This window comes from Agelaius tricolor, unplaced genomic scaffold (genome assembly GCF_023055355.1).
Source record: "Agelaius tricolor isolate 1412-34295 unplaced genomic scaffold, bAgeTri1.0.p SCAF_1, whole genome shotgun sequence".
Lineage (NCBI taxonomy): Eukaryota > Metazoa > Chordata > Aves > Passeriformes > Icteridae > Agelaius > Agelaius tricolor.
In genome coordinates, this window is record NW_027269261.1 from 66,982,555 (window position 1) to 67,010,344 (window position 27,790).

At 40.3% G+C, this 27,790-nt stretch overlaps 3 protein-coding genes across 3 annotated transcripts; 1 reads left to right on the forward strand and 2 right to left on the reverse strand.

Annotated features, from left to right (window-relative positions):
* Positions 1-1,153: 1,153 nt before the first annotated feature.
* Positions 1,154-4,705, reverse strand: CALHM4 (calcium homeostasis modulator family member 4). The gene is made up of 2 exons (XM_071438208.1): positions 3,431-4,705; positions 1,154-2,667 (listed from the first exon to the last, which is right to left on the reverse strand). The coding sequence occupies exons 1-2, from the start codon at positions 3,986-3,988 to the stop codon at positions 2,263-2,265; spliced, it is 963 nt and encodes a 320-aa protein (XP_071294309.1). The 5' UTR covers positions 3,989-4,705; the 3' UTR covers positions 1,154-2,262.
* Positions 4,706-9,149: 4,444 nt separating this feature from the next.
* TRAPPC3L (trafficking protein particle complex subunit 3L) lies at positions 9,150-27,553 on the forward strand. The gene is made up of 5 exons (XM_071437333.1): positions 9,150-9,161; positions 11,930-12,027; positions 14,675-14,774; positions 25,334-25,519; positions 26,575-27,553. The coding sequence occupies exons 1-5, from the start codon at positions 9,150-9,152 to the stop codon at positions 26,692-26,694; spliced, it is 516 nt and encodes a 171-aa protein (XP_071293434.1). The 3' UTR covers positions 26,695-27,553.
* On the reverse strand, positions 13,754-24,709 carry LOC139595171 (calcium homeostasis modulator protein 5-like). Its single transcript, XM_071438222.1, has 2 exons — positions 24,096-24,709; positions 13,754-21,370 (listed from the first exon to the last, which is right to left on the reverse strand). Exons 1-2 carry the CDS (start codon positions 24,633-24,635, stop codon positions 20,981-20,983), a joined length of 930 nt encoding a protein of 309 aa, XP_071294323.1. The 5' UTR covers positions 24,636-24,709; the 3' UTR covers positions 13,754-20,980.
* Positions 27,554-27,790: the final 237 nt, after the last annotated feature.

The following is a 27,790-nucleotide window of genomic DNA, read 5'->3' on the forward strand; positions in this document are numbered from 1 at the left end:
TTACCTTTTATTAGGTTTGCATGGCCAGATTTTGGTAGCAGGGGCACTACAGGGGTGCTTCTGTGAGAAGCTGCCAGAAGCTTCCCCTGTGTCCTGCAGAGCCAATGCCAGCTGGCTCCAAGACCTGCTGCTGACCAAGGCTGGGCACCATCAGCAATGGTGGCAGCACCTCTGGGATAGCAGGTTTAAGAAACGAGGAAAAAGACCCTGAGCAACAGAAATTGCAGCCAGAGAGAAGAGTGAGCGGAACAGCTCTGCAGACACCAAGCTCAGTGAGGAAGGAGTGAAGCAGGTGCTACAGGCTCTGGAGCAGGGGTTCCCCTGCAGCAGACCATAGGGAGGCAGCTGTGCCTCTGCAGCCCAGAGAGGTTCCTGGTGGAACAGATCCACCTGCAGCCCCTGGAGGAACCCACACCAGAGCAGGTGGGTGGCTGCAGGAGGCTTTGATCCCACCGGGGGCCTGTGCTGGAGCAGATTCTTGGCAAGACCTGTGGAGAAAGGGGTCCCCCCTGCAACAGGTTTGCTGGCAGGATTTGTGACCCTGCAGGGAACCTACCCTGGAGCAGGTGGCTCCTGAAGGGCTGCACCTGGCGGAAGGGACCCACCCTGGAGCAATTACTGAAGAACTGCAGCTTCTGTAAAGGACCCACACTGGAGAAGTCGATGAAGACTGGCCCTGGGAGGAAGTACCCTATGCTGGAGCAGGGGGAGAGTGTGAGGAGCCCTCCCTCCAAGGAGGAAGGAGTAGCAGAGACAATATGTGATGAACTGACTGCAACCCCCATTCACTCACACCCCCTGCACCACTGGAGGGGAGGAGGTAGAAAATTTGTGAGTGGAATTGAGCCCAGAAGAAGGAAGGTGGTGGGGAAAGGTACTTTAAGAACTAGTTCTCATTATCCCACTCTGATTTCATTGGTAATAAAATAAACTAATTCCTCCACGTGGAGTCTGTTTTGCCCTTGACAGTAATTGCTGAGTGATCTCTCCTTGTCCATATCTCAACCCATGATACTTTCCTTATATTCTCTTTCCCCTATCCTAATGAGGAGAAGAGGGACAGAGCAGTTCTGACTCCTGCATTTTCTAATTAAATGTGCTAAATAATTAGATTTTTCCACTTAAAGCCCCTGGGGTCATTTATTAGGAGAAGATAGCATCCTATAGTGTAGCATATGGCTTTGGAGCCCACATATATATGTGTACATGGCAAGGCAATGCAGGAAGCATTAAAAAAAACTATGGCATGCATTTCCCTCCCACTTAGAGTTAGAAACATCTGCACAGGAGGTTAGAGAGGAGATGAGTAATATTATATCATACCAAACTGACTTAACACAAAAACATCATTAAGCCTTCTTTCACAAAATTAAGTAGTTTTTAATCACAGTCATTTTCATGGGCCTAGAATATGTATAAATTACAAATTTACAGAGGCAAAGCAAACCCTGCTGTACAGACTGAGATTTTTCCCATCCTCATTTGCTATTTGTACAGTAGCCAAGCACACAAACACCTTGGAGATTTTGAAGTATTTCCAAATAGGAGACTGACCTTGATACTGCTTTCAGCCAGAATACATTTCAGCTCAGTTTGCCATATGTTAAGTGTTTGTTCATACAGCTGCTATGTGTTACACACCTCCACTATGTGCCTCAGTGGAGATTTTTTCTCCTTATCTGAATTTAAAGTTCTCTCATCATTGTATCTAAACTCAGCCTTTGATGATAAAATTTCCCCATATGTTTCTTGCATGCTACAGTAGCCCCAGACTTAACTAGTAGTTAGCTCAGTGTAGATTACCTATATAATACAAAAAAATAAATAGCAGAAGAGGAGAAATAAGTAATTTCTGCTAGGTGTCACTAAGGAAAAGCTGGATAGCTGCCCTTGCTCTATACAGAATGGACCAATTCATAGGATCCAATCAAGGTCTACCTCTTAAAAATCCTTTTAATGGAAAAAAAATTAAAAGCATTTGTAAATAACTTTCTCAGTACAACTATTAGAAAGCAGAGAGCTGAAGCTTGAAATAGCCCACCCTAATCTAGGCATAGATCACCACATCCCACAGGAGTCAAAACACCATCAGTAAAGGCAGCTGTAAGCAGGTGCTGGTGGACTACATTAACAAGATTCACTTGCTCACATAATTTATATATCAATGTTATACTGTATTGGAAAGTTCCAGTGCAGCTCAGGTCTGACATAGAGCTAGACAGGTTCCTGCTTTTCTGCAAAGTATTGTGGGGTCTTGGATCTTCAAAGCTGTGTTATGATCCCAGGATCTTCATCAATCCTCAGATACTTTCCACTTGCACGCTCCTTGAGTGCCCAGTCATGGAGGAGGCTGTAATCATAGTGCTCCTTATCCACTCGTTTCAGAAAGGCCAGTCCAGAAATGGCCTGCCACTCCCTGAGAGATGGGATACGAATTTCCTTTACATTCTCACTTCCTGGGACAAAGCCAAAGAACTTCCTTACATTCTGCATGGCATAGAGCCTGGAATGCTGCTCGGTTGCCTCATCAAAGAGCTCCTGCTCATTGTGGACATAGCTGTTCCAGTATCTGAAGTGTAGAAAGCTGAGCGGGGAGAAACAGCTTGCCAGGCAGTAAGAAAGGAACACAGTGATGACCACTACAGCAATCAAAAGCCAGCCAGCCACCTTACCAAAGAAAAAAAAAAGAAAACTGTTAGACCTGGAAATACTCACAGTGGTAACTTTTGAGCACCAGAAAATCCGTAAGATTAATTTTACTTGCTTTTCCTAAATAATAGCAGTAACAAGGTATAAGCCTGGAAAGCATCTGTTACCACCAAACCCAGTCCATGCCTGCTGGAGGCAGCCATGTCATAAAATCACTTACTCCTTTCAAGTTCAAGAAAGTTCTGAAGATTTAAGACTATTGCTTTCTCAGCTATTATTATTATAAGATAGGCCACACAGGTCCTAGACTATATTAGCTTATAGCCTGTTTAAACAATTTTCTCTCAAGTAACAACTTCAGAGAAGTTGCTTCTCCTATTATTTACCCAGTATGCAAACTTTTAGAATTGAGTCTGATCTAAACCCCAAGATTTTACATGGGTTCACACAAAGCTCTCACAGCCTGGGCTTCTTAGTCACATTTCTTCTGCTTTAATGAAGAAACTTCATACCCTCCCTGGCTCTTGAACTTCCATTTGTCATACTTGGTATTATTTTTCAGGATACTACACAAGGAAGAATATGTCCTCAGGCAGCAGGTAACAAATGGGACAAGCAGATATAGTAATTTATAAAGGTCAGTTCCACTTAAAAGAAAAGAACATACTTCAAAACACATGGAGATTTAGCACTCAAGGCAGAGGACACTGATCTTGTTTTATGCCTGCTGGATTAGCTTCACCCCTTACCATCAAGTTTACAGGCAACAGGAGTTACTCACTTGTGACTGGTATCGGAGGAGGAGAATCACTTCATCTCTCGCCCGGGCCAGCTCTGGAGGAACCAGCTGCCCGCAGGGAAATGTAGCCAAGATCCTGCTGCGCTCAGCAGCGGTGATGTTAGGAGCAGCTCCATAGTAATGCACAGGGATGTACTCGCTCACAGCACAGATATAATAGGAGCCATTTATCAGGGTGACTGCAAGCCATGTGACTGGAGCAACCAGTGCCCTCCCTGTGATGCTGCACAGGACAAAGCAGAGCAGTTTGCATTTCAGCAGCCAGTTTGATGACATCTCCCTCTCAAAATGAGAGCTTTTGCCCATAACAAGCCTCCAAGTCTGGTTGTTCAGGGCATAGCCAACAATCAGAAGGATCAGCGCAGGCACTCCTAGGAAAGCCAGCCCATAGATAAGGTTCTGTCCAACATGACAGGGACAGCTGAACGTGAAAAAAGAGAAAAGTTGCTGCCCACCAATTGTCAATATTGCAATTATTGCATTAGCAATAACAACCTCTTTGCCTTTTAGAAAAGTTAACCACTTTGGAAGGAAAGTCATTTTAGATCCTATTCTTTACCAGATTCTACTAGCTTTTAGTTATATTTAACTTGTGCCAATAGCAGAGCAGAATAAACACCAACAGCTTGAAATGAATACCACCAAACAACACCCAAAAACCCCCTACTAGTCTTTCTCCTCCCACTAATTTTCAGTGGCTTGTTTGCTAGCTTTAAGTATGCTTGCAGACATTCACTGATGTGTTTTAATTGATTCAGTGATTTATCTCAGCTGTTCTGGAAAATTGAGCTTTCAGGCTGTTGTGAGCTCTGCCAGCCCATTGCTAATTGTCTGAAATTAACAATAAATTCCCCCTACCTTTTGGATGACATAAAGTGCTATCAAACTGATGGCTAACCTGTCAGGGTTAATTGCTAAGCTGTTTTCTAATCAAGAGTAATTAGGAGAAACGTGGCATGAAACTAGTAAAAAAAAAAAAAAAAAAGGAGCCTTCCAGCTATTCTTCATAAAAGATCATCCAAACAAATCCTTGGCAAATGGACAGATTAAAAAAAAAAAGAGAATGCTTCCACTTTTAAATAAATTTATAAAATATTCTGTAAGTTGCACAGTGTTTGGAATCCCAGTGCTGTTTGCATTTGATGTCAGTTCTCAGGCAATTAATTGTTGAAACACTGGAGTCTGAGAAGTAGCTAGCTGCTGGATCATGAGGATTTTAGCGTTTCACCTCTAGGTGGCAAGAAGCTGGCATCTTTTTTTTCCGGGGGAGGGAGGGTTGATGTTTGGTTTTTGTTTTTTTAATTATATATATATATATATATATATATATATATATATATATATATATAATCTGCTATTCACAAAATGTCAAGCCAGCTGGTATTTATATAGTGTGCTTGTGATTACAGTTCTAAGATTTTCTGCAAGTATAGTCAGTCCTATTCCATGGACAGAGATAAAAATTTTTCAATTAAGCGTTTCCACAGCTGGTTTCTGGATCTTGGGATAGATGACCTGAGCTCTTAGCATCTCTCACAAATCAAGCCTTAAGCAGGGGTCTGAAAAATTGAAAACATTTCACTTTTGATGATTTTCTCTGGATCACACTTTTTCTATGGTCACACTATCCAGTAGTTCTACACATTGCATAACCTAGTCTGATCTGAATATGCAAATATTTGTGTTTCAGTACTGAAAAGTCTGACAGTCTGTCATATAAACATTCTTATCAAGAAAAGGAAAAAGGTAAAAGTTAGCCAGAAAGTTTATGGGGAAATTTGCCTTCCCATTACAGATGTCTATCTCCAGCATGGGGGGACTTGGTTGTGTGGTATAATAGGTCTGCACAGCCTCTTCTCTCCCCTTGCAGAGAGGGTTGCTAATAATAAATTTGATCTCAAACAGCAGTTTTAGCACCCATGGTGTCTGCCTGGATGGCAGCTGTTGCACACAGGGATGGCCTGTTACACGTGCCTTGCCTGTTCACTGGGCAGGACCCTGTTCCTCCAGTGCACTGTTAGGGTGGACACCTGCTTGTCTCATCCCCCGTCCCCATCTGAGAAGGAGGTTCTTGCTGGTAACTGGCTCTCAAACAATGTGATGCTGTTACACAAAATTAAAAGCAGTACAGAAACATGCTGAAACATCCAGCAGCACTTTATCACAGCTTTTCTGGAACTTGTTACCTTCCTTAGTTGTTTGGACACAGTTAAAGCACAATAGAGCTGTCTGAATATTTCCATTTTAAACCTTCATTTTCTTTCAGTTACACAGGATTTTCAGTAACTTTTTTTTGTACTAGTGACATTATATTTGGGGAAAAAAAAATCAGTGAAATAAACCTATCAGGCTATCACAAAATTATTTTATAAGAGTCTTCTGTTATGCCTCAGTTCATTTTAAAATCTCTGATTCCTTCTGAGATTACTTTTGGAACCTGTGTCTTCTTTTGTTTATAAGGGAAGAAGGCTTTCCCAAGCATCACTTGTTTACTCAAGAAACACATTAGATGTGAAACTGAAGTGGTATCCAACACTGAAATATTAATAGTCAGCCTAAGGCTGTTGAATGAGGCAATTTATACAATCAATACAACAACTTTGTGCTTCTGCATTTTCATTCCTTGGCATTTGCTTTCATTGCCTGCTGTAAATGATCCTGCTGGGTCATCCTATTATGGAACAAATTACAGGGTTGGTTCCAATTAAGAGCTTGGGTGGCACATCAAACTTTAAGTACTTGCCTTTGCAGAGGAACCCAGGGTCCTGAGGTAGACATTTAGGCTCTTTGTCCAATTCCAAGGAAGAATTAGGACTGGATGCAATCCAAAATACCACTACCTGAGGTGACAGCTGGCTGGCCTATGAGGCAAAAAGATGCTTATAGCTGACATCTCAGGCAAATAGGATCCATGGACAAACCTTAGTCATGGTTTTGTTTTTCATATTGCAGGGCTCTGTCAGCTTGAACTCACTGCCAGTAAATTCTCTTATGAGAATGAGAGATTTTTTTTTTTTTTTAAGGAGTGAGAATCATTTGTCATTTCTTTTGAAACATGATGTTTGGAAGACAGATTTCACCTTCCCATACACAGCAAACAATTTTTATTCTCCTTTTTATTGAAATAAAGCAACCATGGCAAAACAGAGATTTCAGCTCCCTTCTCCACCTGATCTAGTAAAAACTCATTCACTCATCTCTTTCTTCCAAAAGCTCAGTTATTATTAGTGATGAGATGTGACTGTGCTGCAAAGAAGCTGTGTTCTCCAACTTTCCTGCCATAGTTGTACCAGTTGTGCTTAGTTTCACCACAGAGAGGATTTTGATATTTATTGGATCAAAAAAAAGACCAGAATTTTGTTATCTGATGGCCAGGCAAAGTTAAGGAGGAAGAGGGAAGTGATCCTCTATTTTCCATCTGAAGTCTGGAGGAGGAGACTGAATCCTGGTCGTGTGTTTTCACCACTGAGTTAGCAGTCAAAAGGCCCATGTTCTGTAGCTCCTCTAGCTGCATTTTGAGCTCTTTTGCATGGATGTCAAGCCCACCTGTGCATGTTAGCAAGCATGGTATGAAAGCACCTGCATGACAGATTTCTTGTGGGAGTAGAAAGGAACACTGCCCATGTCCTGTGAGCTGCCAGGTCATGGTCTGGATGCAGGCTGACAAGTAATTTTCATGGTCTCTTTGGCCTTTGGAGAAGTTCCTGTCCCCATAACTAGGACAAGCACTGATGAAAAAAATAACAAGTTTTATGCTTAGGGAAGGACAGAAATCTGTTAATGATTTTTTTAAAGCTTACATATTTCACTTCAGAATTCAGCTGTGTTTTATAGGCAAATTTATGAGATTTTAGGTTCCTGCAGAGAGCAGAAAGGAGGCGCTCAAATGTCAAAACACCCTCTTGAGAAACATAGCCTAAACAAGGAAGTCTCAGCAGGTCAAACTGAGAATGCTTCCCAGGGTACTACAGCAAAGTGACAGCAATGGCATTGCTTTACTTGGAAACATGGCAAGAGCAGCAGCCACACTGGACTCCTAGTAAAAGCACTCGTGTGATATGAGAAACCTGTGTTCAAGTTCTTTTTTTCACACACCTTCAAATCCTCAACACCTACCTTCTTGTGATTCTATTTTCTGTCAGAGAAAATTTAATACAAGGTCTATCCATCTGAAAAATGGAGAGCAAAGGAAAGCTTGATCCTGTATTTTACTAATTTGGACACTCACCTTTTGTGGTTGTTGCATTCTTGTTTTGGCTCAAAGAATTTTTTCACCTTTTTTTTGGGGGGGGTGGTTTCTAATTAGGCAATAACTAATTTATGATTTACTTCTGTGTTGCACTTATCATGTACTTACCTCTGCAGGTGTCAGTTTTCCCATAATAGGCAGTCCATTGCAAGAGACAGAGTGCTGATGCATGCTTTTATGTGTGCTTTTGAGCTTCAGGATATATTTTGTATTTGGTTTTTGTTTTTTAGTTTGATGGGAATTGAGAGAACTGGCGTAGTCTAATGCTCAAGCCCTGTGAAGACTCACCTTGGGGCTGAACACTAAATATGTCGCCTGAAAAACAGGACAGAAAGGGAGGTGGAGGGTGATTCCCACTTTCTCACTATTCCAATTGCCTTGGATTACTTCTAAGAAGTATATGCTTAGGATTAAAACAGGTGCCAGATGTGTGCCTACCTCTACTCTTTTCACAGGGCTGCAAGACAGTCCACCAAGGACTTGTTTCCCTCACTGGACCCATTGAATCCAGTTTATTTAGACACACCATTTCAGCTTTGTTTTCTTAATAATGTGCAAACCTTTTGAAATGCAGTACATTCTGCTCAATACACAGCAATATATGTGTAAATTTACTTGTGTGCACATGGGCATGTCTGTATTTTTCAAAGGATGTTGATGTGTCCTTGCCATTGCACTGTCTGGTGCACAAGGTTCCTCATGATTATGGTATTAATAATGCAGGCTGAAGTAATTAATCCATATATATTCTGAACCACATAAATAGAATTGTGCTCATTTATGAGTAGTCTTAAGTGCTTTGTGGTGGGTTCTCTAAAGCTGAATTATGCTAATTATAATCTTTTACAGGTTGGGTTTTTTTTTAATGTAATGCAGTACACTTTCTTGTGGAATATGGGATTATTGTTGCAATGTGGGGCATATTTGATGCTTGTCACCAGTTGGAGACAATCAGAGAAACAAACTCATCGCAGACTCAGTTTAGAAATGCAAGTATCTAGAGAATTGTAATGCCTTAGTTTTAAAATTTATTAAAATTTAGATATGAGAAGTACCTACAATTGTTTCACTTATAAAATGGAGTAAGGTTTTACAGGGTCAGAAGAGCATGTGAAAAAAAAATGGAAGAGGCAATTACATTGTAAAATTGTCAATACAAGTTCATTCTGTGTGAAATAAAAGCAATTTGGATTACTGAGTTTTACACAGAAAAAACTGAAAATCCTTATTTTTCCTGGTTGAATTGTGTCATAACTTTCAACTACCATTTTTAAAATAATCTTCCTTATCTCAAATTAATCACATCTGAATGCCTTCTGTGTATCTGTATCAGTAAATATATGTAATTGTATTCTAGCACTGGATCTATTAGTTAACAGAAATTAAATAACAGCATGGCATTCAGAGGAGGCCATATATTTTTACTTCCTTTCCTGAGAAGACTCAGTTGGAATGTATGTGCAGGTAAGTCCTATAAGGAATGACAACTACCTGATTAATTTCTAAATTCACCAGTGACCATCGTTGAAGTTCATTGCAAATCAAAACTACCACATAGGCCAAATTTACCACAGGGGAAAATAGATGAACTAAGCCTGGATGTTCATTGCAAGGATATTAAGAAATAGGGGCTATAACAGGTTAAGAATGAGAGAATAATAATTCTATACACCCCTTAGGAACATGGTTAGTGAAAGTGCCATTTGCACAAGCTGGCAGCTGTACAGGTACAGAATTTATTCCTCTGGGAAGCTGAGTTCTTTCAATCTGCCCTGGCAGATTTACATGAACATGGTGGTAGCAGTGCCTTAAAAGCCACACTTCCCCAACTTAGGCAGATATTAACTCTCCAGACTACAGCAGTAAGAGTTGGCAGACTACTATAGCTTCTTTAGATTGAAAACAATCAATTTTTATTTCCCTTGTACAGCAGTATCTTGCAATTGTGTTTTTATGCTTTAGAGCTGAAGTTTTTGTTAGCTCTCCAAACACCAAAGTCTGATAGAAACAACAAAATAAATTTACTGTCCCTATAAATGTAAGACCTCTTCTGTTTGACCTCCCATTTGTGCTAGCTGTGTATTTGATTACAAACAATTTCTATGGGCAGAGTGATTATTTCTGTTGTGGACAGTGGGAGATCTGTTGCCAGTCAAATTCCTCCCAAAGGGCTCAGTGCATGCAGAGAATAGGAGGAGCATCAGCAGCATTACAGACTGCAGCAAACACATCTCATGCAAAAGACAGAAGAGCAGAGAGGAGAAAAGAGAAGAGAAAGAGGATTGAGAGAAGACTGTGCTGCTTGAGGAAGAAAAGATATAAACTGACAATCAAATACATCAGGAGTTACACAAGCAGCATGTCTCGGTCACCAGGAAGAAAGCAGGAGAACCACAAAATAGTAAGACATTTTTGTAATGTGTTATTAAAATAGTGCATGGAGCAAGGGTAACTTATTATTTTATTGATGCATTTTATACATTCCTATTTCTGAACAATCTGAAAGTACTGAAAGGATGGGGGTAAGATTGATAGTACAAGAGCTGAGCTGCTGACAGCATTTATGGATGCTATTCCTATTGCTGGGATTCTGTACAGGCTTGGGAGAGAGGGGCACAAAGTTTCTGAGAATGCAATCTGCTCAGAAACAGAAGTCTAAGTGCTTCAAGTGTTTATGGTCTAAGATGTAAATGGCAGGTAATTTTACATACCTCTGTGGTTAGATAGCCATTCAATGAAACACAGAGAGAAGGAGATCTCTGTTCTATGCTTGAATGGTTTGACTCCAAACAAACCTTTCTTCAGGATTTAAGAGCCTTAGGGCCTTCTCTGTGGTGAATGGTGATTTTTGACAGGAACTGGACAGTGGAAAAATTCCTGAAGACTTTAAGACAATGTTGTATCAATTTCTGAAAAGAGGACAGAGGGTCTCCACTGAAAAACAAATAGAAGAGTGTAATAAAATTACAGTTAATATACCTAAGTTTATTTCAATGGATTGCAAATGTGGCTGATAAATTTGATTACATTGATACATTATGCTTAACTTTCTCTGAGGTAATTTTCTTGTTGCAAAAGAGACTTTTTGCTGAACAATAATAGCAAAGTAATACAGGACCTGTTTGACATCCATTTACTCCATTGAAAACTTGTTACTGAGAATTTGGCCAAGAGTAGAATATTTTTTTAAACAGGAGTTATCACTAAAATGAGTTTGGAAAATGATTCTACTTAAGATTTTGAACAGTGACTTGTTAAAACAGCAACACTGATTAAACTCCAAACTTCTGATGCGAAGGAAGCAGAACTTTCCACCCAGCTGTTCTTACTTTGCTAGTGTGATTTGTTCTGTTGTTTTTATTGGTATTCACTATTATTTTTCCACAGGCTAAAGACAAAAAGCAGCACTGATCTGACCACATGCCAGAGGGCTATAGCACTTTAATTAATTGATGTCCAAGAAGTTTAGTAAGAGTCAGCCCAATCTCTCACTTAAAGGACAGCTGCTACTCCTGCTAAATACAGACAGTTCTGCAGTGCACAGATGTGATCTGACAGGGCAGGGAGAAAAGGAAACTCTCCTCCAAATTTTTGGACACCTGAAGACCCCACAGTAGTACTTGTGGAAGGACTAGTGCAGACCTTGTGCAGGACCTTTGGCATCTTCAGTTGCTCTCCATGTTCCATGGGAGCTGCAATCCTCCCCATCCCTTTCATCTTGTTGTTATTCTTTACCCTTGTCCTGAATTATACTATTTTTTTCATTATTCTGAGCTAAATTTTATCTACTTTTTACTTTTTTAGAGAAAGCAGCTAATAATTTGACTCAGATCAACCCTACCTTTGTGAATTGTTGTGGTACTGCAGAAGGATTAATAGCTCATTGCCTCTTTTCCTGCTGCTGTTTGTAATTAATCTTGGATGGCATTTGACAGAATTTGTCAATCCAGCTTACATACACTCAAGATGCAAGAATTACTGATAATAGTAACTCTGAGTATACCAAGAAATCATACTTATGACAACCAAAATCCCTTACCATCTCAAGTGAGGATCAATATAGATTCTGTCATGCTTGAAATGTGGATTTCAGTGATTATACATCCATGGACAAAAATTTCTTTATTAATTTAAATGTTATTTTTTACTTGCTTTTAATGAGCAGCAGCTTTAAAACATGGAAGAGTTGGATTTTAGCTTGCTTCATTTTTGATTTTCTTATTTTCTGACAGAGCAGAGAACTTTTTGTACTCACATATGGGGCCTTGGTAGCCCAGCTCTGCAAGGAGTATGAAAAAGATGAAGATGTCAATGCCTGTTTAGATAGAATGTAAGTACTGCTTTAAATGTTCAGTTTTATCCAGAATGCTGTTTGTTTACATATATATTACCTTTCAGCTTTTTGTTTGTTATCTCACAAGTTCCAGCATTCTGTCAGTGGTTATAGAGAAGACAGGGAAAAGGTTCAATATTCTCTCAACAGAAACAACACTAATTGGTGAATTAAGATTAGCTTTTTAATTTTCTGAGGAAAAGTGTCAGGATTGCTTTCATAGCTTACACTTGTTCCTTGCTGATCCTTTAGTTATGCTAATTATTAATATAATCTTCTAAATTTCATATCCTATATCCCTCACTGGGGTAGGGACAAATGAGCCTCTCACCTTTAAAAGACCATACAGCAATGAGTGAGATAGCACAAAATATCAATGAAGGTGAATTTTTACATGGATAACCTCCTTGGAAAATGAAGATCCAATGTTTACAAGCCCTGTCATCCTGACTGAGATTCCTAGGCATTGCTACCATAAAAATGACATTATAATGGAGAATCAGCAAGAAACAACTTTTTAGCTAGTCAACAAGAACATATAGTAAGGCCTATGGCAGAAGAGTTAGGCTTATATTTCTGGGCAAAGTGGACATGCAAAATGGATTTACAGAAATCACAGTGGACAGAATAACCTTACCACTTTACTATGAACCTGAAAGTTTGTAATCTAGCTGTAGTACAATAACTACCCATGAGAGTAAATTTTTAAAAAATCATTGTTTGGGAAAAAGAAAAGTAATTTATTCACAAACTTATAAGGGATAACATCCCTCAGATACTTTTTTGTATTCATCTCTCATTCAGATCTGGTGAAAATCATACATTTAAAATATGCACAGGCTTCTTCAATGACGCCATGGTAGAAATTACTAGAGAGCAGTTTTGGAAGGTGTGGAGACAGATTTTGCTCCGTATGTTTTCATTATTGCAGTTGTTTCTATAAAATCTTTTTATTTTGAGGAAGACTTGATCATATAATGACAGGTTTCAATAAAACAATGTGTTCTTTACTTCTGTGATTATAAAACAGCCCAGCTTCACAAAGAAACCTCACATCTCAGCAGACCTGTGACAGCTGGGGACAGTGTACTTATCTCTCTCTCTTGGTGTACATATATAGTCTGTAGTGAGAAGGGTCTTTCTCACTGTACAGTTGCCAAGTAGCTGCTTACCAGTCTGTTATTAATTTGACTTTGCAAATCTAGGGCATAAAAGTTGAAATGTATCTAAGTAGTCTTGTATGTCACTAATACATACCTTGATAAATGCTGATGACACATTTGCCAATGTTATTGATACTTAGGCAATAGATAAATATTTAATTGTTTCTGGACACATGACATACTGCAACTTTAATCTTCACACTGCCAAATCCACTTTTTGGTCTTGTCATCAGCTCACTGTCTTCTAGCCAAAGATGTTGTACACAAACCAGTAAGAAACTCCACAGAGTTCAGGCTGCTTCACTGAGGGTGTAGGGCCCCCAACAAACAAGCAGACACTGCCAACATCCACGTAACTGGGAATGAAGAATTTCCTGAAAACATTTCTGAGCTGAGTACCCATTCTTATAAAATGTTTGTGTCTATGTCTTTCCATTTTTCAGAAAATGTTTGGAGTCACAGCTGTTTTGCAAGCTAAGAAGTTATTGACCTTTGTTAATGTGTCAGAGCTAAATTAATATTTGTTTTATAAAAATTCCATTACCTTCCATCCCTTTTTGTTTGTTTTTCTTTTTTTAATTGTAGTATTTTAAATACAAAATGGACATGGCAGTGTACAAGAACCCTGCATTTGTTGTGGTAATGAGCGACGCAGGGACCCCAGGCAGGTACAAAGGAGTGCTCCTTATTGCCAAAAACCCAGCCTTTTGAAGCAGTTAGCCACTAACCAGTTCACACAGTTTTAAGGCACAACAAGCCCAAGTCAACCAACCACCATACACCACAATGCAGACAGGATGTGGACATGTGGCAGTCACACAGCGCGTCTCACATCTCTCACTTCTCATCTCTCACATTTCTCTACCCTTATTCCAGCCGGGTCACTCTCCCATAAGCTCCCTTCTACTTAGCCAAAGCCGCAGGCTGGAGCCACGTTCCAAGGCCCTCCCTTTATAAAGCCTTTACCTATTGGTAACGTGTGTTAACTAACAACTTCTGGGTTTTTTTTTTTTTTTGTCAGCTAGTTAGATGAAGGGAGATAACATGTTAGAAAAAAAGACAAACAGGTAATTGTGAAGGAAAAATGATAAATGAGGTGAAGAGGTAAGAGGAGAAAGTGAAAGAGATCAGGTGTGAGTGCATTTCCTATGGCATCTGAATACTGCAACAAGGGTGCCTAGGGCTCGTGTCCATACGTATAGACAATGTGCAAACTGTGTGGACAGTTCATATCATCCTTGCCAGGACTATCAGGCTTAAAGAAGTATGATTCCTTAAATGACTACAGGAACAGCAGTTCCACTGTGCTGTAAAATGTGCTAGAAAGAAGAATGTAGACCAGCAAAATGTGTTGTCATTAAGTCCCTCAATTAGGATCATGCAGCTGTTTTGCTGAGGAAGCGCAAGAGACGCATTAGGGAGATGGCAGGTGGAAAGAAGTTCCCCATTTACAATGTTGCCTTTCCTTGTTTCCTCCTCAGGGGATACAGCATTGGCATAAGGCTCATTGATGACTTTTTGGCTCGTTCAGCTGTGAAAAAGTGCCGTAGTTACTCTGAAACAGCAGACATGATTGCACAGGTAAATAAGATTTGCATTTTCTAAAGTGTCATTAGATTCAGTGATCTTAGCTTAAAATTATGTACTCCCTTCCTTTTTTCCCTTTTAGCAGCATAAGTCTTAACTGTCTCATACAGATTGTAAACTTTGATTTTTTTACTTCTGCCATTTGTCTCTTCTCATCATTGCCATAATTATCTTAGATATCTTATTACTTTAAAATGGTAATATTAAGAATAAATGGCAGGATTTTCTGCAAAATGAAAAATCTCAGTGGTAGCAAAGAAGAACTGTAAAAAAGTAAAACGAGAGAAACATTTTCCTGACTACCCACAAATTTAATAATAAAATCAAAAAGATAAAATCAGAGCATGTACTTTCACTTACTTTGATGGAAATTTCCCTTTTATTGAGTAGCCGTTCACACTTCTGTCAGACAACAAAGACACAGGTTTCTAAAGATTGTTTGCCCCCACTGGCAAGTTAGAATTCCAAGGAATTTCAAAGAGAAATTTAAATAAGAATACATAACAAAGTTCCTCAGGGTAAGAAGCTGAGCTGGGATAGGGACTCATTGGAAATGGTGAAGACAGCTGAATGAAACGGATGAGACAAGCAGCATTTCAATCACTGTTTTAAAATACACTGCCTCATTTAACAAAATTATTCCAGGCTGCAAAATCAAATTTTTGTTCAGTTTTACATTCTTCTTCAGGTGGTATTGGTACTTTATTTTCACATACATGTCAGATACCTGGTTTTCTGGGTCTTATTCCTCATAGTTCCCTTCTTTATAAATGGATTATTACAGCTGAACCTTCATTCTTAAGTACATGGTATTCAACAGCAAAGTGCAGTGAGAAATTAACAATGGAAAAAGATACTGTTTCTCTGCAGCTTGTACTTCCAAAGAGACTTATTAAGAGAAGTAAAAAATTACTTGGAAAGATTGGGACAAACATTAAAGCACACACTGTCCCTTTGAAAGACTATTTTTAGCAAACTCAAAGGAGTTCTGTAGTAGGAGTATAACACTTCTGAGGCAAAATGTGATATAGACAGTATTTTCATATTTCTTTGGCAAAACAATTTTTAAATAATCTTCAAGCAGATTTGTCTGAGACGCATACCAACAAAACATGACTAAAGGGACCCAGTAAGGAGCTGCAAATACTCTATCAAACTTTTTAGTTCAGAATCATGAAGCTGTTTACATGATCTCCTTAACTCTTCAGCAGAAGTGTTCCCAGCCAGGAGAAAGTGCTTAAATACTTAACTGCATTAAGTCTTCAGAGTTATAAATCTGTTTGAGGATGAGTAAAACCAGTTCAAAGTTAAAGTAATTAAGACAGTTCAGCAATTCAAATAGTTAAAGCCAAACCACCTGTTAACATAGCTATTATCCTTCAGTTCTTTGGAAAACAAAGAAGTCTGTAAGATCAGGCTGTGGGTGTTCCCTGTGGAAATGGAAAGAGATGAAGCAAAAGAAAAAAAAGTATAAAATGAGAACTACAAAGCCTGCTTCCCAGATTAAGAAATAAATACTGGAGGAAAGGTGCACCTAAATCAGTGACTGGGAGCTTAAAACTTCCACCGCTGCTTCAGACTGCAAAGCCTGGGCTTTACTGCTAACCTATACTGGCCTGGAGAAAGGCCAACAAGTTTTGATGAGGAGCCAAAGTGAGCCCTTCTACACTGAGTTCCCATGGTGTTCACTGTCTTCTCATGCTGGTCCTGTGACTTGGCAGGGTTACAGTTGGGATTGAATTAAAAAAAAAGATGAAACAGGCTTTTTATTTGTTGGGTGTAAAAGTAGGCTTTCTAGCAAATTGGGGTAAGAAATGGAAACCAATTGAGGAATGATATTAAGAACAAAGCCCAGCTAAAGAAGTAATGCCCAAGATGGTACTCAGAATTTGGATCTGAGTATAACTGAGGATTACTTTTGAAATGAGGTTGATAATTTTTCTCGATAATCCTGCAAAATCTAATTTTTAATTCAAGTTCTCCTCAAAGACCTTGATGTAATTGATCTGATCAAATGAGTTGCAAAAAACAGCTTCTGGTTTTAGATCTAATATTTATATTACATTCACCAGCACCAGGAGGTGTTTGTGTGTGCCAGAGGTGGAAGCAGCCTGACCATACCCTCTGGTCCACAGCAAGCTGGTGCTGGCTCACAGGCTCCACTGCTGGATTAAACAGTGCTGTGCCTAAGGATAGATCTGTTCCTGAAAAGCAGTGGCTGCAGAGATGGGCTTTACTGTGGACACTCAGTACTCTGTGAACACAGGAAATTAACATCTCTGGAGGTCTTTGAAGAGAGCTTCCTGGAGGGGGATGACAAAGGATGGGGTAATCCAATCATGTCGCCCCTGTCCAGAGCTGTAGGACAGGAAAAGTCCGTCTCTGTGTCATGGAAGGTGCTGCCACACCAGGTCCCTGCATATTGACTCATGGCCAGTTTGAAGGTCTGACAGAAGCTGACAGAATTTATGAAGCTGGCAAATGTTGGTGTTTAGATCTCAGCAGGGAGAGGGAAATGCATAAGCAGGTTGCCTACTATGGTAGACAGTAAACAGGACATTGAAGTGCTGCACTGTGGAGAGTAAAGAAAAGGTCAGAAGACAAGTTTGGAATTGACAACAGATGACAACAACTTTAATATATCTTACTCTTTCCAAACACTAACTGGAAAAATACTAAGAATGAAAAATATGCTAGCAGAAATATTACTTTGGCTGCCTTTCCCCTTTTAAGCAGATGAATTCTGGCCCTTCATTAATCTTGTTATTACGTTGTCTGAAATCATGGTTTCAATTTTTTTAACAGTCTGTACTTACTTACTTGGTGTCATGACTTTTGCATAAAAAGTGTGGAAGTGAAAAGTCCCCAGTAGTATGTAGAGGGACTGAAAAGTTAGTGGCTTCCTAAATATTTCAGTAATTCTAGGCTGTGTTTGAGCACCATCAAAATGTTAACAATTTTTATTCTTGCTGCTTGAGAGAGATGGAATGCTGACTGAGTTTTTTGAGAAAGGGCAGAGAATAGATTTTTAATTCAGACTGCTTAGATCTTATTTTCTCATTAAGCAACGTATAATGTCATAGCATTGTAAACAACATTTTCAAAAGTGAGGTTTTACTTTATATGGGCATCATTTTGCTGGCAAGCCTATGTACGTGTCTAAACAGATATTCTTTTTTCTTCCATTTCATGGATAAAAATGAGACACATTTATGGGATGCATGTTTTAAACCACCTCATTCATTTTACCTTCTAGTCTTTTGGAGTCACAAAGGCTGAAAAGACCTTTGTTTTATGCTCTGAGAAGCTGTAAATGGTAGTTTTAAAGTAGTTGCTGTTCAGTTATAGCCTGGTTTTAAGAAAAAAATCCTTTTATTCATTGATTTGCTTATCTATGCACCTAAATTATTGTTGCTGCCAAGACATTTTCATAATTTTCAGTTTACAGCTTTGCAATTTGGCCTTAATTTGGTGCTCCATTGCAAACCAGCTACTTCTTTTGCATAGTTTCCATGCAAGTTCTCTTTTACACAAGAATTTTTAACAATAGAATTTGGACAGATGCATCATACCATAATGTAAAGTACAGCTGAAACTAAATTGAGAGCATATGAGGGCTTAGCATGTTTAAAAAGTCTTTATTCTTATAACAAACACTTCAAGTTTGATGGAGCAGCAGATGTGTAGTGGAAGAAGAGCTAAGAGAATTTAAAGACTAAACCAAAGGACAGACCACAGAAGATTGAACAGAAGTTTCTTTTTTCTTGCACATTCATATTTTGATGGGTATCAGAATTAATGCAAAATCTAAATTTTCCAGCAGAAAATGTTGATCTTGCTGTTTGGTTTTATTTGTTGGGTGTTTTTCTCTCTCTCCAGTTTGTTTTGGACAGTGCTGACAATAGTCTGTCTCTTTCTGCCATGGTAGCTGCTGGATTCAGGAACAACGTTGATAGAAAGCGGATTTTGCAATAGCCCCTTGAAGGACGAAGTTACATTTTTCAAACCCACGTGCCAGTTGAAAACAGAGGGTCAAACTGGCTGTAATTTCAGTCTGTTTTCATAGAAGTATTCTAGGATCCACATCGAGATTGCATTAAGCCACAGGCATTTTGGTAAAAGAGTCACACAGCCCTGGGAATGGGGATCAGGGAGAGATGGGCTCCTACCAGGCACACATTGCAGCACAGAATGTTCAGCAGCTCCTGAGGGTGGAGACACTCTCAACATGAGCTACCTGCAAACATGAAGCAGGCAAGGAGGAGGAGAGGGAAATTCATCTTGGATTTGCCCCTCCACAATAAAGCAGAATATAGGGCTGGGAAGTACTGCCATTTCAGATGGCCTGGGCCACTTAGGTGCAGAGCCCTAAGCTTTCTTCTGAGGGAAAAGAGGATACCAAAAGCTCTAAATGGGATCACTCTGTCCTCCTACTTGTCCCTCTACCAGCTGTGCTTCTGTGTACCAGCTATTATATCACACTGGAGGCCTTAATTTACCTCCACCCACTTGTTCCCTGTACTTCTTTCATCAACTCATTAACCTACTTGCTGTCCTCCCCATTGCATCCCTACTTGCTTTGATTTTCTGAGGAAGGAGGTGGATAGACAGTTTTGAAAAGGGAAGTTTGGCCCAGGCAGCGGGGCTGTCCTATTAACAGGTATGTTACCTCCCTTTGTATGCAGGGAGGAGGTGAAATGGGGCTGGACAGAAGATATTGGGGCAGTTCTCATGAGGAAAGATAAAATCAGACTAATAGGAGGGGTCATATAGCCTGGAAGTAGGTAGATGCTATACCAAGAGAGGCTCCTGGGGAGAAAATGGTTGATGTATGTGCCTACACAACAGGCATCTGCTGTTGTGACTTTCATTACAGCAGTGTTGCATCTGTGCTTTCAGCTGCAGCAGGCTCATTTAAGCATATAACATGTTTTAAGTATGATGCTAAGTGGGTCATCTGGGATGAAAGAACTTTAAAACATTGTCTCAAAGGTCACAAGTTCTTGAAAACATAAGGAGAAAATTCTAAGCAGAGAGTTGAATTAGCACTTGTCTTTTATTTCATAAAGAGTAATGGTCTGTATATAGATGTTTTTACCCACTGAAGAAACCAAATGAATATGAGAACAGCTGGGCAGGATATCCTGGTTTGCTGAGAAGAGCATGATTCAAGCACAGCAAAACTATGATTCTTTGCAGACTCAGAGAGACTGGCAATAAAATGCTGCACAAAAGCCTGCCCAGCTACCCCAGGGAAAGTAATTTTGTTCTCCTTTTATACAGCATTTGCGAATACTCTGAACACCCTGAGCCATGTGATGAATTCCAAGTGAGTGACGTAAAGCACAGGGCTCTGGGATGAAATGTATTTGTCAGAGGCACTGACCATTCAGTTGCCTCACCTGCTGGTTCTTCTTGCTCCAGAGACCAAGTTTTCCAAGGATCTTCAAAAAAATGAAAGTCAGTTTTCTGAAAAAATGTTTTCTTGTCTTAAAAAGTGGAATTTCCTTCTAGGCCTTCTATTGTACACTGGCTGCAGGCCCAGAAACAACAATATTACAGAGCACTACAGGCTGCACCCAGTGCCTGAAACTTGCTGAAAACTAGAACTTTATAACTATACAAAGAAAAAGTCTAGACTGGGAGCAGATAACAGGGAGATGTGCTACAGAGGCAAAATATCCAAAGACAGAGAAGCCTTGAGGGATTGCTGGTGCCTCAAAACAAGGCTGTACCTGCAATTGGCCTGGAAATGACCTGGACAGAAAACCTTTACTTTCTGTGTGTTGGCTGTCAGGAAGGCACACGTATCTTGTTATTATATTCACACACTTTAAATGACTTTACTTGTTGACAGTCTCTAGATTTACATAGGACAAGCACACTATTTTACATAGCATTTTTAGCATATTTTACATAGCATATTGCTAAAACCCTCTTGTAGAAGCCATTACTCCTTTCTTTGTACTCTCAGCTCTTGATGCTGAGCTAGTGACATGAGCCCTGGGTGCTATGGAGTGCTGCAGCCTTTTCACTCGTGTAGGGAAATAATTTCATTCCATCCTTTCGGAGCAAGTAACTAACTGGGAGGAAACATGATGAAGAAGAAAGAGGCCATTGTGAAAAAAAAACATAGAGATGAAACCAGATAGAAATATGCCTATTAACAAGATATAAAAAAATCTGAAAATATACTTGATCTATGGTACTTCCCTTCTATCCGCAAGGTCCAGCATTGTCTCTCTTTCCTCACTGGTTCCTTTCTGGCCTTCTTCAACTAGCTTGTGAATCGTGCTATAATGCTGTTTGCTGCTGCTGAAAGAGTAGAGCTGGGAAGCATCTTCCCATGCCTGAAAAGCTGGCAGGGAAATGGGTTCTGGTTCCTTGTTTTCAAAAAAGCACTTCAGGTTTCGCTCGCTCAGCTTGGTGGCATACAGCTGGAAAATCTGCTCCAGTTGCTCCTTCTCCGTCCCCTCATACACTCTCCAGAACATCAGCTGGAGGTGGCTGACTTTTGACTGGCAGCTGGCACAGCAGGTGGTTAGCAGGGAGAGGAGAGCTGTGGTAACTATCACACACCAGCCTAAAATCTGGGAAGGCAAAAGAAATCAGTTTCAGGTTAAAAAAGACCCAAGTGAAAATGCTACTTGAATCATGAATGTCTGACAAAGTGACCACACTTTGTTTGCATTTGGTGCTGGCCTTGATGTTAGTGGGACATCCACATGGGGACTTGTCTTAGGTTGGAAATGGGGGTGTGTATTCTATTCCCATCTGTTAAAGGTGGGGCAGTAATCTTCTGTTAATTGGGCAGTTCTCTTTATCTCTTCTACAACCAATCCTCCCTCCAGGAGATATCTGCTGTTCATGGGCCATTGAGTTGCACTGCATAACTGATAAAAATTACATCATCCCATTGTGAGAAGCTCTGCCCAGGGGGAGGAGCCAAGCATTCCTACCTGGATATAATCTAAGATTAGGAACAACACAGTCAGCCTTTTCCACTGGATTCAAAGAGGAGCAGCCTTCTCCCACTGGATACCCAGAGGAGCAACTGTCTTCTCCACTGGATTCCCAGGGGAAGACCAGGCCCATCTACACCACCATCAGACCTTCAGAGAAAACCTTCACCCCTCTACAGGATCACTGTTTCAGCAGAACCACGCCTGCCACTGCAGGAGGACTTCAGTCACCATTTAATGGGACTGCTACCAACACCCTGACCCACAGGGTGTCAAGTTGTATTCTGACTCTGGCAGTGGTTTCTTTTCTTTTCTTGTACTAATAATTTTTTATTTTTAATTTTCCTATAAAGAACTGTTATTCCTATTCCCATATCTTTTCCTGAGAGCCCCTTAATTTCAAAATTATAATAATTTGGAGGGAGGGAGTTTATATTTTCCATTGCAAGGAAGGCTCCTGCCTTCTTTAGCAAACACCTGTCTTTTCAAACCAAGACAGAACTGAAGAGAAAGAGTAAATCCATCAGCATAGAGGCTTCTCAATACTGCTCCTTTTGGTGTCTCTTTGGTAAAGAGTAAAGTGTTTTCTAACTCCTGAAAGCATTACATAAAACTACCCAACAAGAATTACTAATTTTAAATCATGAAGAACTACAAAACCAAAAAGGGCAAGTAACTTTTGTCCCAGATCAACCAGCCTTTTAAACTGTGACCACTGTTAGATGTTTTGTTTTCTGACTTCTTTTTATTAGAGAAAACCTCCAACAAAACAACTACATAATTAACCAGCATCACTTAACTCCTTTTTTCTGTAGCAGCTTCAGATGTGGACAAAATTCTGTCAAGAACATTTTCAAAGAAAGAGCTACTTCCATAATTACTTCCTCAGCAAGAGGAGAGAATGGAAAAATGTGCTCAAACTGGTTATTGTGGGATGTTCTCCTCTAAGGAGAGCAGCAGTGGGAACACAATTTTTTCCTGCCTTGTGCCACTGACCTAGCCAATAGTTTCACTTGTCTGATCCACTGTGATAAGTTAAAAAAAAAAAAATTAAACTTGTTTTCAAACACTGGAAAAAGTTCCAGTGTGGGACAAATATTCTAGGGCTTAGAGGCTTGTATGAACTGATTGGATGGAACTGATTTCCCATGCTCTAATGGTGATGATATGGAGAGTGAACTCTCATGTGAACTCTTGCACTGATGTTAAAAAAATAACCACCAGTAAAAATCTGTGTTTAGCTGATGTAATATCGAAAGTTTCTTCAGGGAAGTCTGTGAAACAGAGAAGTTTGACAAACAACCATTCTTAGGAATTGGTATAGAAGAATAGTTAGAGCTTTCCTTTATGTTTCCCAATCACTTTGTACTGACTAGCAATTTCTATGGGTACTTGAGAAATTGCTCTTTTTAGCAGTTTTTCACTTTCTTGCAGCTCTTGAACTCATATATTCTCATGGTAATACTGAATCCTTGGTCTTTCAGTATTTCCTATACATACACCTTAAAGTCTCAAGCACTATTTGTTGTTGCCTTCTAAAACTAACAAACAAATTGCTTTGTCTGCAGTGCAGTCATTGTCCTGTTTGCATGAGGACTTAAAAATAAAACCAGCTCTTGGAAAGGAAATTGTTCCAGATGGATACAAAAAACTTGCTGGCTCCACAAAGTGTTTTCCTTTTTCTGTAGCTTTTTTTTTATTCTCTCCACCGTTTTGATTATTTGCCTCTGAATTTATTTGCATTACAATGCCGAGAGCAAAATTGTACTGCACAAATACTGTAGAAAGTAGTAAGATCTCAGCTTTGCATGATCTGCTTGCTTTATTGTTTCTCACTTCCTCCAAGCAGGACAAAAACATGCTTACATTTGTCATCACAAAAAAGAGGAACACAAATAGAAGCATATTATTTAAGCAGTCAAAAGATATTTCACAAATCTTATTTTCCAGTATTTTTCTGCTGTTACTGACCTACAGTTATCACAATGATTTAAAATAGGAGAGCGTGGCATGAATTTTTTAATAGGAACAGACCCCATTAATGCAGTGATATCTGTTAATTCAGCCTCCAAAACAATCCAGTTGGGTTTGGGTTTTTTTCCCTCCTTAGAGCAATCTCCATTCAGGAAGAAAGCTTTAGGTTTTCTTGTCTTATTGACCCCGCCATCAGTGAGGACCCCTAAGAAATATGGAACAGCTCAAACTGAACCAAAAGATGGATTGATTGTATGCCAAAACATTGTTTACATGAAGCCAACAGTTTTAACAAAACTTCTGACATCAGGATCTTCCACAGATAAATCAAAGCAGCAGTACAGCCTGGATAATGCTCTTTGTTTATCATTTTTCTTACCTGGGACTGTGCTTGAAGTGTTCTTTTCAGTTCATCACTCTCTGAAAAGGGCAGGGAACTTTTGTCACAGGCTACCTTGTGCAGCTCTTCAAAGCAGCTCTCCGATTTGCTGTGGCAAACTGCTTGTAAGTAGGCAGGATTTTTCAAGCCACTCATGGCACATTCGTAAAAAGTCCCGTTGAGCAAAGCCACGGAAAGCCACATCACTGGGGCTACCAGAGCATTTAAAGTGATTTGTCCAAAGACGTAAAAGAAATGGCAGATATTCCCTCTGGGGAATATTTTCCTGGGATTCACCCAGCAGCCTGTAAAGAGTTTCCAGGTCTTGCTGTTCAAGAAGTATCCGATAACCAGCAAAACAAGAGCTGGCGAGAAGAGAAATACCAAACCGTACCTGAAGTTTTCGCTGCTGCAAGGGCATCTGAAAGCAACAAGAGAAAACACACGTTCACCTCCCATTGTCAGCAGCGCCATAAAACTGTAACCTATAGCGGTTTTCCGGTTCATAAAGAACTTCAGGATTGTTTGGAATGCATCCATCTCTGGTACTCACTAAGGAGGTGAAAGCCGGGACGGTTTCTCTCCGCTGGCAGCGGCGTGAGGCGGGGCAGAGCTCTCCGAGGAGGCGCAGCCCGGCTCTCCCCGCCTGCCCCCGCCCTGCCGAGATAGCGCCGTGATGTCACTGCTGCAGAACGCTGGCAGGCCAGATGTGGCACATCCACAGCGGCATTCACCCGGCGAGGAAAGAAAGCAGGCAGTGCTCTGTGGGACCAACTGAGTTTGCAGTCTTGGAAGCCTTGTTCTCGGTGGGCTGTTTGTTTTATGAAGTGACTGCAAATGGAAAGATCAGAGTTGCGGGAGATCTTGAGCTGTGATTATAAAAGTTGCTGGTGAGGTAGTGAATGACCTAATATAGATGCTAATGGTCCCAAGGGAGTATGACATGACTGAAAGGAGATGAGTGATAACAGTAAAACCACTTTGTGTCGGGTTGTAAATGTAGGAACTTCAAAGAAGAACAGCTCTCTGTTGTTTTCCTGCAGCATCACACAGCTCTAGATTTGCATTGCTGGTTCAAGCTGATCACAGAAGAGACAAGTGTACTTTGATTTCTAGCCTGTCTGGCTCTCCCCCCTTATTTCCTGGGGTAAAATTGGTCTACAGGATACTTCTCTCTAAAATTTCACCTCTGGTTTGCACGCAACACATTTAAGCGGCAGAGTTTCATTCTTTTGCAGGTTGCTTTCAAGATGTATCTTGGAGTCACCCCTAGTGTGAGCTGCAATAGTGTCACAGGGAATGAATTCTCCTTAATCCTGGACAAAAACCCACTGGTGGATTTTGTGGAGGAGCTGCCAGCGGAACGAGCGTCACTCTGCTATTGTAACCTCCTCTGTGGTGTGATTCGAGGTGCCTTGGAAATGGTAAGGAGGTGCACATCTGTTTTCTCCATTCTTTCCTAATTCACAGAAGCACAGGAAAACAAAATCATTTGTTCAGATAAAAGTAGGAAATATAGTATTGTTTAACCTCCTGGGTTAAATGTCTGTATCTAGATAAAAGAGGACAAGGCTGATCCTGGATCCTGAGGTAGAGAAGCACATGGGATTATCTCCCTTCCACAGTGTCCCTGCCTGGCTGTTCAGTCTGTTCAGTGGCTGACTTGGGTGCAAAAGCCAGGTGGGATCAAGAAGACAGGTAACACTTAAAGTGGAGGGACAGAGGGGCATGTTGGGTTCCTCCACTGCTCTTGGACCCTATAACAGTTCCCTGCACAGCTGTAGCCAGTAATAGTCATCCCAGATGCTTTCCAAATATGTCAAGATAAATAATACTCTTAGGTTACTGTGGTACCTGCTGAAAGAGAGAACGAAGTGTGGATGAGTATAATGTTAAAACCAAAGCATCAGAAGTGTATCAGATGGCAATCCAAATTTTGTTCTTAAACGTAAGGTTTTTTGTAAAGAAATAAATAAAGGGCATAAATTGAAAATTTCTGACCTGTAGAGCTTCTTCAGGGAGATTACTTTTGGGCTGCTTTTTTTTGTCAGTATGCGATTCTGCATAGATCTTATATTTCAAGAGACAAAAACCTCAACCCTGTGGTGTTATGTACATACATCAGTCTCAGAATTATAGCATCTGATACACAACCCAGTAACAAAAGTATTATATCATAACTCTTAGTACATGACTTGGAAATTCTGTGATCACAAAATCATTAAGTATGCAATTTAGGTTTTTTAGAAGAAAGCAAAGCACTGGGGAGAAGGGTAATGTGCTATATAAATTCCAGTGTCTATAAACTTCCTTTGTGTTAGCTTAGTTGGGAAAGCTATTTTAAAACAATTTAGATATCCATTTCCTATGAAACCTGGGAAAGGGGGTCCTCTTGTGGTAAGAGAGAGAGAAAAAGCTCATTAGGAGGGTGGAAAACTGGACATTTTTTTGCTTAACTAATCAACCTGATTCTTTCCAGGTTCACTTAGCAGCAGAAGTTTCCTTCCTCCAGGACAGGCTGAAGGGTGATGCTGTGACAGAAATAGGAATCACATTTTTAAGGAAGCCTGAAGACAGAAAGCACAGAAGGAACAAATGAAAGAAATATTGGGAGAAACCCTTGCCTGGGGATATTTTGTGCCTTTTGTTTTAGAAGAAGACAGGGTAAAAGTGGCTTTGATGAGTCAGCTGTACCAGTCACCTGGTTGAAAGGTGAAGAGAGCAGGGCAGCAAAGAGAAGGGGCAGGGCAGGGGAGAGCAATGTTAATTGTTGTGGCACAGATATCAGTAAAAAAGATTGAAATTATCTGCCCTTTCTTCTCACATACCCAGGCTCTCGAGCTTAATGGAAGTTTTATCTCAGTATTTAGTACAGTAGTATTTATTTGTCTGTATACCAATTGTTTTCAGGTAAAGCTGATGACCTTTACCCATTTTGTCAGTAATATTTCAAAGCATGGCTGCTAGAGGTGCTTTATTTCCCTGGCTGTGTGTGGTTATCCACAAAGGATTCCTCTGCTGCCATTGCTGTATGCAGTGTCTTGCTCACAGGTGCATGTTTTGATGTGTGATGCTTTGCCATTCATTGTCCTCCACACTGGACATCCTGCTGTCTTTGAAACCAGGGAGGTAGGGGTCTTCACTGCTGCTGCTGGTGTTCTTTCCAGCTCTTCAGGCCCCACATGCAGCTTTGCTGGCACTCCTGCTCAGTCCTGTGCACACTCCAGGCTGCAGCACTCTGACAACTGCAGCGGTGCTTGTGTCTCACCAAGCCATGGGCCTTTCCATGTCAGCCTTCTCTCCAAGAGCACTGATCTTGTGACCAAACTGAACAAAGCATGATGTATTTAATATGTAGCCATTGTGGACCTGTACTTGAATTAACTTGAATTAAAATTCTGAGATTGCCACACAATCTTTAACTTTAATTAAACTTGAATTAAAATTCTGAGATTGCCACACAACTGGTTTGGTGGGCGCGTTTTCTTTTCTTACCTGGCCTTCACAACCAGCTGTTGAACATCTTCCTCTTGGCCGTGGACTTGTTACCACAACATGACTGGGAAGTAGAGAAGGAGCAGCCTCAGAGAAACCCAAGTTATAGGATAGGTTTAAAGTTGTTTGGTGTAATGCAAGATGTCTGGATAAGGGTTGGACAAAACCCCAGGTCCTAGCACAGCACCCTACCCACAAAG

Excerpts from the sequence above, each read along its gene's own strand:
- CALHM4 (XM_071438208.1), bottom strand. The coding sequence starts at position 3,988 with ATGACTTTCCTTCCAAAGTGGTTAACTTTTCTAAAAGGCAAAGAGGTT. Across the intron at positions 2,668-3,430 it reads TCCTCCGATACCAGTCACAA|GTGGCTGGCTGGCTTTTGAT; the intron begins GTGAGTAACTCC and ends TTCTTTGGTAAG.
- TRAPPC3L (XM_071437333.1), top strand. Across the intron at positions 12,028-14,674 it reads AATGCCTGTTTAGATAGAAT|GGGATACAGCATTGGCATAA; the intron begins GTAAGTACTGCT and ends TTTCCTCCTCAG. Across the intron at positions 25,520-26,574 it reads TTCGAGGTGCCTTGGAAATG|GTTCACTTAGCAGCAGAAGT; the intron begins GTAAGGAGGTGC and ends GATTCTTTCCAG.
- LOC139595171 (XM_071438222.1), bottom strand. The coding sequence starts at position 24,635 with ATGGATGCATTCCAAACAATCCTGAAGTTCTTTATGAACCGGAAAACC. Across the intron at positions 21,371-24,095 it reads CACTTCAAGCACAGTCCCAG|ATTTTAGGCTGGTGTGTGAT; the intron begins GTAAGAAAAATG and ends TTGCCTTCCCAG.